Source organism: Chelmon rostratus, chromosome 9, assembly GCF_017976325.1.
Source record: "Chelmon rostratus isolate fCheRos1 chromosome 9, fCheRos1.pri, whole genome shotgun sequence".
NCBI lineage: Eukaryota > Metazoa > Chordata > Actinopteri > Chaetodontiformes > Chaetodontidae > Chelmon > Chelmon rostratus.
Genome location: NC_055666.1, coordinates 29,345,395 through 29,355,806, shown reverse-complemented (window position 1 = coordinate 29,355,806; position 10,412 = coordinate 29,345,395). Strand labels below are relative to the sequence as shown.

Here is a 10,412-nt window from a genome sequence, read left to right as displayed (position 1 = left end):
TCATCCTAAACATACCTTCAAGGGCATAGTTAAATCACAAATTATCAGATTTTACCGCATTTGCTCACTTCCGACAGATCTGGAGAATGCCATAACAATTTTATTTACCAGCTTAAGACGAAGAGGTTATTCCAAACGCTTCCTCCGCTCTATTAAAAGCAGCACACTGGCGTCCCTCCGATCCGCGACAGGTGCAGCTGAATCAAGTAATCCACCACAAAATGGCGACCAGCAGGCCCAGAACAACAATAACGGCACAGGTGCAATTGTACCCCTCATTACAACCTTCTCCAATCAATATACGGAACTACACAGCCTACTCAAAACCAACTTTCGAAATAAAATGACAGACCATCCACTCCTAAATGACTATAAGGTAATTTCGGCTTTAAGAAAAAATAAAAACCTGAAAGACAGACTGGTTAAAGCCGCATTTGGGAGACACATTAATATAAATAAGACACAAGATGGCTGGAAATTTAAACCTATTAAATTTTTATATAATCCATACAGTGGCAGAGGGGTGGCAGTGACTGGGAATCTGTCTATAAATGCAAAAAACGCAGTCTACTGTATACAGTGTCCAGAATGTAATTTGTTGTACATTGGAGAAACAGTAAACACAATCCAGGCTAGAATTAAACAACACCTTTATAATATTAGGAATAACAAATTACAAACTCCACTGGTGAATCACTTCCGTACCCATCCCACGCAACAGCTGATCATCATGGGTCTTGAGACCTGTGCGACATGGACGGGAGGTCAGAGAAGATGGAGGGAGGGATGCTGGATCGACAGGTTGAAGACTCGCATCCCTCTGGGTCTCAATGTCCACTAGAGAGGACTCCTCCTCCCTTCCTCCTTTTCCTTCCCTCCCGGGGAGGGGGAGGGGGAGAGAGAGAGAGAGATGACACTATTTATGCCATTTTTAAAAATTATTTATGAAATAAATAAATATACAACTTCCACAATGGGTCATTCTTTTTAACATTGAGGACTAAGTGTGACTTTACTTAACTACTAGTCCTTTAGATGAGAAATTTCAAGGTAGTGTGAGTATGAACTTGATGAATTTACAATGGTCTCTTAGTAAAGATATTAAATTATTAAATTTTTAAATTATTTTTAATTCTCTTGCACTTATTTAAATTATTTTATTTATCCATCTGCATGATTTACGGATTGTTTGTTGTGATTTTATGCACTTATACATTTATCTACCAATGTGTTCTCTATTTTATATGGTGTGTTTAAATAAATTCACATAGCATGTATTTGATTTCTTGTGTGAACACCTGTGACACTCAGCACTTTTTTGAATTATTGCATGGTTTGCTGTGACATAGCACTTATTTTATGTATTTCCCTTTTTTTATATATATATATATTTCAGACCTCCTTTAATCATGCACTTACCATCTATTTAATTATTTATTATTAATCCACTCATTTACTATTTATTTATTTATATATTTATTTGCTATTTAACATTTTACTATGAGACCTCTGCATATTCTTACTCACCTGCTATAAGGACCCAGCATAGCCATACTCCACTGAAGACACCAGGGGGTAGTGTGGACTTGGCGGCCTTGCCCTGACCCCTGTGCCAGTGCACCAAAAACCAGGACTCTGGTAAAAAATAAAATCCAATACCCCCAAGACCTAACCCTCTAACCATAATTTCTTCCCACTTATTTAATTTCTTATACAATACAAACACACTTCATAATTAGTTTTATTTTATGCAAAACACAAAATACACAACACATACATATGGTACTAACACTTTATTTTGATTTATCAATTCATATTATGTTTCAACAGAATTTCATATATCATTAAAAATAAGTTCATAACAATTGTTTCCACTAAATAAATAAAAAAAGTGACAAAAAAAAGATTAAAATTAAAAAAGACCAAAAAAAACATTCATTATAACTTTAAAAATGTTAAAACATTAAATATTATATAAGGTTAAAAATTCATAAGTGTATGTACAGTAAAAATGCATAAGTTCATGTTATCATTTCATAGGATATTGGTATAAAGGTAAAAAGAATAAAAAATATAAAAATTTAAAAAGACAAAAAAAACATTTATTATTATAACTCAAAAAATTAAAACATATTAATTATTATATATGTTAAAAATTCATAAGTTTATGTATAGTAAAAATGTATAAGTTCATGTTATTATTTCATAAGATATTGGTATAAAGGTAAAAATAACAAAAAAAAAATAAAATTTAAAAAGACAAAAAAATATATATTTCTTATCATATAAGTTTTAATTTAGTTCATGTAGATTTAATAAGTTAGTTTGTATTGCTTAAAAACAAGTTTGTAGTTCATAGTTGTTAAGTAAAAACATACAAAGACCAAAAACATCACTAAAACTTAAAAACGAAACTTAAAAACAGAGGTTATATAAGGGAGCGCACACTTGCTCCTCTTCATTTCTGCTCTGACCACTGAAGGAGAAGCATCGTCTCACAGTGCTGCAGACCTTCTTAGTGTGTGCCATTGCCTGAGGAAGACCCGCCTAGGGTCGAAACGTCGCGGTTGTTGGCACACCTTTTCATTTATATTTAGTACTTAAAATAATTAATTTTATTTTTTTATAAACACATTATTTATTAAGTTTTTTTTGTTTTTTGTTTTTTATTTATTTTTTATTTTTTCTTTTTGTTTTGTTTTAGGGTACATATCCTTTCCCACCTTGGAAAGCGTCCTTAGTTGTTTGTTTTCCTTATTTTCACAATAACACAAAAAACAACACAAAAACAACACAAAATAAAAGACAATAAAAAACACAAAAACAATGATGGATGGTTGGACGGTTGTCCGGTATGGCTGTAATCGGCAGCGGGACCGCCAACCCCTACGGGACCAGGGCTATGGTCGGCAAGGGTGGATGGCCGATGCACGTCCCTTCTTCCCTAAGAGGAGATGGGATCAGTTCCCTCCCCCTAACCCAAACTTCTTCCATCCTAACCCTGGGAGTAAGACTGTGCGTTGAGTTCCCCTGTCCTAACCCTAACATTCCATAACCAACTACACAACTACTACTTACCAAAAAGGAAATACTTCTCAATTGTATTACAACCCAAACTGTATCACTCTGCCTTGGCCTCACCATCATCAGGACTTCCTGAACAAAAGTATAAAGAGTCAAACAGTCACAATGAACTCATTAATATGACATTACTGCATGTGCATGAGACCCTGATTTCTTTCTGGCCAGAGAGATCTCAATACTGAATCAAGCTCATCCTTCTTAACAGTGGTCCCACTTGTGAGTTCAAGCACAATTTACCGAATGGCAAAGTACATATTTTTGTTAAAAATGACAAAGGTAAACTCAACCACAAAGAAAATCCTTTATTACTCCAAGATTACAATGACAAATGTATTCACAGATATATCAAAATATAAAACACATCATTAGAAAATAAATGTGTTGGAATAATTACGACATATGGCTGCAGTCATGACTGTGTGTTTGTGTATGCATCTGTATGCCTCTGCGCTACATGCTAACAGCTACATACAAACAGCACATGATGACATCATCAGTTACATAGAGATCTGATGACATCCTCCATTAGGGACAAGTGGGATGATATCCTCAACACGGCCCCTCCATCACAATCAAAATGTCAGCATTCTTCTCCCTGAAAAAAAAGGATTACAAGGGTTTTTATGTCTACTGAAAACTGTTTGTCTGCTGAACAGCTTTTAATCATTTATATTTTACATTTTAAAAGCACTCATCCTCGAAAACTCGAAACAAACAGGAAACAAACTGCAAGAAATGAGAAATTAAAGCCACAGAATGAGAAACCCACAGTCTGACTCCCAGACAACTGTTCAAAGGAGAAATTATTTTTAACTTTTTATACCAATAGACTGGAACAGATACAGGTGGATTGATTGATTGCCTCTTATGCTGACCCAGTCACTAGTACACTTTGTCACTGGTATTGAACACATTACTAATTAGTACTTACTAATTACTCTTATGGAGGAATTCACATATTATTATTTCTTCTCTGACATTAACAACTAATTCATCCACACAGAGGGGAAGAGCTAACAAGTTCATTGTTTTTGAACGAACAACTGTATATATATATTTCAACTGTGATCAATGACGTGACTAACTGACTGATGTCAGCTGACAGTGACTGTTACTATCATTCAAAGTTTAATGGTAGAATATGTACCATTTCAGTACTCAAATGTCTGAATAAAACATTTATTGAAGTTACGTCAGACTTAGCAGCAGTGGTGATTGTTTAACAATGACAGCATGTCCCATTAGCCCACCCTACCTCACAATATCATCAAACGACCTCTTTGGTTTTTATTATTTTGATTGAGAGACCCCACAGTTGCACTAATCAGATACTGTTTATTTGAGGTTGTTTAGTTTTTTACCTGTTTTGTAGTTTTTAAATATTAATGCAGATTCAGTGCCTTCTATTGATCAGTGGTTGGATGCTGTAAGGATCTGTCCATGATCAATATTGGAATAAATGGAAATAAAATGAATACTTTTGGCAACATGACAACTCAAATACATGAACAGGAGTCATTTGAAGTGAAATGGCTCAAATTGAATGAGCATCCTGAAGAACAGTGTTTAATGAATGAAAACTCACAGTCTGTGGACACACAGAGAACATTCGTTTGGGTAGGTGATGCCATCACTGCCACACACTGGAGAATAGTTCAGAGGACACGCCTGAGTCACACTCATCCCACCACAGGAGGGCTGCAGTAACAGCAAAACAACAACCACAACAGAGGTTTCAGTTTCTTTTCTCAGACATCACACGTCTACGACCCAAATCCACACTGCACTGTGATTATTAGCATGTTTAGGCTAGGTCAGCAGCGGGGGAGGATTAGAAGATAAACTATATTTCATGGATAGTTTGAAGTACAAGAACAAAACTCTTTCAATAATAAACTCTTATGAAAATGTATTATAAAATATTTTAAAGATGTCTGTTAGACCTTACAGTCTAATGTAGGAATACAGCAAATATCCCAGCGTATCATTCTCCGTATATTTTTGTCATGCACTTCTCTCTCCAGCCTGTGATCAGGTTCAACCCAGTTTAGTGTTTTTAAAGTTGAGTCTTGTTACATTACTTGTGAACTGTCTAGATTTAAATTTAGATTTATTTGTCCTTTGCAAGGAAAGTTGTTTCCACCTTTCATACTGCCTCAATGATACACCAATGCATCACCTACTCCAACAGATGGGAAATAGACTTGGGGTCAGGCACAGTGAGGGGGAGTGGTTAAGGCTTATGGTAATTGATAGGGGATACATTTAAAATGGCAAAGTGAAGCAGGAAGGACACACCAGGACCCCACCAGACCTTATATAGGTAAAAAATAGAAAAAACAAATTTGATTAAATGAAAGTGAAATGTATAAAATATTTTAGACAGGACATTTCCCATATCAATCAGGAGGATAATAAAAGCAAAATAAACATATTAATCAAAGTTTAGTTTAGCTTTGATAGTAATATGTACTATAAAAACAGAATTAAAGCATGCCAAAGGTAAAACCTCACTCCATTCCTGGAAATAAAGGAACTTATTAAATTACTGGATAAAGAGAAAGTCTATATCTGTATCTGTTTTACATGTTTTCCAGCATGTCCTGGTTGTTTATGTGTTTTCTGGTAAGTGAAAGCTGTTTAATCTTTTTTCCTTTCTTGCTAATGATACTTGTGGATTATGGATGTGATAAATGTGTATACAAGGTAGATTTTAAAACATAAAACTTTTATACATACTTTTATACTTTTTAGTGCCTTTTATAATAAAAGGCACTAAAAAGAAAAATAAGTGCTGTACAGAATGTACAAAGTGTATTGAAATATGTGCTAAAACGTTTAGATGAAAGATTAAAATCAAATTTCCACACCGTTTAAAATGAATATGAACTCATCATCAGATGGACATAAGAAGGGTTTGTCAACAGTTATGAATCAGCCGCAGAAACTGCGTTTACATTCCTTCTGTCATGACCCGTGCCTTGCACGCCGGTTTTTGTTTAGTTTCTCTTGTTGATTCTTGCCATTGCCTCATTTAGTTACTTTTGTCTCAGTCATGCCATGTTTTGTATTAGTCTCTATCCTTGCCATGTCTTGTTTGTATTTTGTTAAGCTTCCCATTGTGTCTTGTCTTTGCCTGGTTTTGGTTACTTCCTGTTTTATTTTGAAGGTTCATGTCATGTGTCTTTGGGTTGCTTTACTTCCTGTGTTTTCCCTCCCGTGTGATTGTCAGATTGTTTCCACCTGTGTCTCATTAGTGTTCCTCCCTAGTGTATTTAAGTCCGTGTCTTCCCTTTGTCCTTGTCGGTTCGTTGTCTGAGATACAAAAGTCATAGTCCTAGTCTGTGTTCTTGTTATACTTCATGCCCTAGTCCCATAGTAAGTGTTTGTCGTGTGATTCCGTGTCATGTCCGAGTCGTGTTTCATGTAAGTGTGTTTTTGCTGCGTTGCCTTTGTTCATGTCTTGCTTTATGTAGGGTCCCTGTCCTTAGTGTTGTCTGTGTTTCCCTTGATTGTTAAAGTCCCATGCCATGTTCTGTTCAGGTGTGTTGTTTGAAAAGTTTATAATTTAGTTTTTTGCCTAGCCGGATTGTCCTCCTCGTTAAGAGCGATTTTCTGTTAGATTACTTTTGTAATTTAGATTCTCGTTCTTCCATTTTCTAGTAGTGAATTTTGAGTTGTTAGTTTTTCATATCTAGTTCCTTCAGTAGTCAGTTCTGTTTTCCTAGCCCATTGTCCTTTCCTCCTTCGGGAGTGTTTTCTGTTCTTTATTTTATTCACTGAAAGTTTGTTTCTAGTTTTGTCAATGTGTTAGTTCTGCCCCAAGTTTATGTAATTAAGTTTCTTCTCTTGTTATAGTCCGCCACCTTTTGTGTTAGAGTTCTTGTATTGCCCCTGTCTCACCCATGCCCCATTGTGTTTCTTGAGTTAGCGTGTTTCCATTGCTCAGCTTTTCCCTGTGTTGCCTTGTTGTGTATATATAGCCCTTGGCCTTAGAGTGTGTTAATTTTAGTTCCCATAGTTGTGTCTTTTGTTGTGAGTAATACATTTATTTAAGTTGAATCTAGCCTATCCCTTGGTTTGTCTGTGTTCATGTCCTGATTGAGTTTTCCTTTTATTGTATTGTCCATAGTCTTGCCCTGTGTGTTAGTGAGTCCCTTGTGTTGCCCTAGTCTTGTCTCGTTGTGTAGCGTGTTATTGTTTATCCATAGTCTACGTCCCCTTTGTTTGTCTGCACCTGGGTTCAACCCTTTGTTTCCCCTCATAGTTCCCCTCATAGATCCCCCTAAGTCCCCACCTTCCTGACACCTTCCTCACATGTTTTGAGCCTCCCAAGAGAAAACGGGATTATAATGAAATTTGATTTATAGCTGCATGAAACATTTGTGACACAGTTTGTTTGTTTAACACCTAAAGAAGCAACAGGTAGCGAGAAAGCTGAACTGATCAGTTCCTGATGACAGATTGTGGCTGAGGTGTATGATCAGATGAACCAAATATCACACATGTGTTAGATTAAGCATGATAAGAGGTAAACTGATGTTTAAAGTGCAACCCCCTCTCAGTGGTGGTATGTGAGATGACACAGGACAGGCCAGCAAGAGGGGGTCCTGATGTGGTCCTAATGTATACTTAGGGGACTGTTCAGATGTGAATCCCCAACAGAGGTGGACATTTATGGGTGAGAGTGGAGGAATAGAGAGAGCAGAGTTTTTCTGATCTGACCCTGAAGCTCTCTCAGACCATCTGATCTGATGCTGCTTGTTATTAAAGGTCTCTTCAGGCTTGTATCAGCGGAGTCCTTTCTACATCATCATCATCACACCACTGCTCAGCAGGACCTGGCTGATAAACATCATGACAATATCTACTATACTGTCAAACAAAAATTAACTTCAAGAGAAATTCAAAAGGAATATCAAGGTTAAATTAATAAATTAGGTTAAATTTACTTTATTACTGCTGTAGTAGCAGCAGCACTTGTTGGACATTTTTCTGTTTGTTTCTTACCCTCCTGTAGAGCCGGGATTTATCCTCAGCATCTGAAAAAGAGACAGTAAGTTTATCAGGTATTCACTGTTTGAACACCTGACCTGACTCTGTGCACTCTTAGCTGCACTGTAATCTCCATTTTCAGATACTATCAACTAGTTTCAAACTATTCTTTACTAAACCACATTGCACCACTAGAACTTATGATATATTTTCACAGGTAAAGAGTTTATTTAAGTGTCATCTGTTTCCAGTAAACACCTATGTAAAAATTACCTATGTGAACAGGTAGTCACCTCAGCATCACGAACAATATAACGATTTGAACAGTGTAACATGCTGGACAATACAATTAACTGACCAGATAATTCTTCTAAATGATATGTCTGACAGTTTTCTGTCTCCATGGACACACAGTCAGTCAGTTTACACTGAATCTGTCTAATATCTGATTAATGAACCCAGCTGTTGCTCTCTGGTCATCTAGTCTGGTTAGCGGTACTTTTTGTAAAGTTCATTGTGTTTTGTGAAATGTCAGTCACTTTACATCATTAAACAGCACTTTCCCACAATATCATAATATTTAACAATCTCTATTTTAACTAATTTGTTTAGTGAAACCCATTTTAATTTATTGATGAGCAAACATTCATTTGGTAAACCCCTTCGTACAGACAGACATACTGACACCTAAAGACTGTACATCAGACCCAGATTCACTTTTTAGATATCTGTCACCTGGCTGAGTCCAGCCTTACCTGCACAGAAGAAAACAGCAACACACACGAGAAGAAGAGTCCTGCCGAACATCCCGGATGAAAACTCAGAAAGTGAAGCGAAACCAAAAAACAAAAATGGTTCAATTGTCCGAGAGGAGTTTGAATATGTGGATTTTCCTGGTGTCTGATTGGCTACTGATGCGTCTGTGTGCAGATGCTCTGCGGTTGTGATATTTGGTGTTGATGTGCTGTTGTCATATAGGCTCCGTGTTGTCGTCTGAAACAATGTGAGCTTCTGTTGTTGTGACGGCCGCTGCTCTCTTTTGTTCAGGCTTTAATCTCGGGATCAACATTCTGTCTGCCCCGACATATCGCTGACAGAGCGAAAACTACCAGGAAGAGGAGTGACTCCAACACCACAGCAGAAAAACAAGCGTCTGTCCCTACTCTGCACAACAACATATTAAATCAATGACACACAAACACAATAACAATGATACCAACTGTTATTATTATACAGATTAAAGCATTACACTTGATTTATATAGAAGCTATATAGCTTTGAATTAAATTATGTAAGAACAGTTACCCGAATACACAAAATATAGGTAATATGTATGAGGCAGAATAATAACTCAAATTAAAATAACACAACAGAGTCTTTAAAGCACAGCTACAGATCATTTAAAGGAGAGGAGGACTAGAGAGGGAAGCCATAAAAATGTTTAGTCTACATGCAGAAAGTACAGCTTAGTTTTTACTGACAGTCTCTCTGATTGTTTGTGTTCTTGTATCTTTAGTTTGTACTTTTACAACTGTGGTAGCTCTCTAATGGGTGTGCTGTTGCTCCAGACTGTGACGGTCTCTTTAGTTAAAACATCCTCTATAGACTGTATTCCCCTTCTTGAAATCAGATTCAGGAGTCAGAGAAATATTTGACATGTTTATTTGTGGGGTAACCATGAGTGTGTTCTAACACACATGCCTGCAGTCTGTCTTTTGTCTTGGAAGTGTCTGTGGACCTACCCACTGTTTTAACCACACTCTTAGCCTTGTTCTGACTTACGGCATTGAAACTGAACACTTAATAACTTCAACACAGAATCCTCTTATCTGATCATCATTTGATTACTTTTGAATTCTTATTACCAGACCACCCGCCATTAGGCTAAAATACTCCTTGGTATTTTATCCTAATGGCTCCTTGGTAAACCCTTGGTAAACCCCCCAAACCCGCAAATTAAAGCAAACGTCACGACAACTTGAAAGGAAATGGCGTTCCACCTATCTGGAAGTATTTCGCCTCACCTGGCAAGACAGTCTTAAAACATCCAGGAAAGCCCTCCGAGCTGTCAGAGCAGCCTGATACTCTTCACTAACAGAGGAAAATAAGAACAATCAAGGTTTCTCTTCAGGACTGCAGCCAGGCTGACAGACTGTCATTATTCCATTGAACCTCGTATTCCCTGAAGCCTCAGTAGAGACGACTTCATGAGTTTCTGTAATGATAAAATTCTCACTATTAGAGACAGGATTCATCGCCTGCTGCCCTCAGTGGGCACTGATTGATCTTCAAAAACAGAAACCATAGCAGTAGCTGTTAAACCTGTCGTATTT

General features: G+C 36.8%; 1 protein-coding gene across 1 annotated transcript; it reads right to left on the bottom strand.

The window, feature by feature from the left end:
- Positions 1-3,371: 3,371 nt before the first annotated feature.
- LOC121611558 (probable pancreatic secretory proteinase inhibitor) lies at positions 3,372-9,132 on the bottom strand. The gene is made up of 4 exons (XM_041944169.1): positions 8,835-9,132; positions 8,095-8,126; positions 4,670-4,782; positions 3,372-3,679 (listed from the first exon to the last, which is right to left on the bottom strand). Exons 1-4 carry the CDS (start codon positions 8,884-8,886, stop codon positions 3,634-3,636), a joined length of 243 nt encoding a protein of 80 aa, XP_041800103.1. The 5' UTR covers positions 8,887-9,132; the 3' UTR covers positions 3,372-3,633.
- Positions 9,133-10,412: the final 1,280 nt, after the last annotated feature.

Bases quoted from the DNA above. Each gene is read 5' to 3' on its own strand.
- LOC121611558 (XM_041944169.1), bottom strand. From the start codon at position 8,886: ATGTTCGGCAGGACTCTTCTTCTCGTGTGTGTTGCTGTTTTCTTCTGT. The intron at 8,127-8,834 runs GTAAGGCTGGAC...TCTCTTTTTCAG, and splicing joins TGCTGTTTTCTTCTGTGCAG to ATGCTGAGGATAAATCCCGG. The intron at 3,680-4,669 runs GTGAGTTTTCAT...CTTTTTTTTCAG, and splicing joins TCTCTGTGTGTCCACAGACT to GGAGAAGAATGCTGACATTT.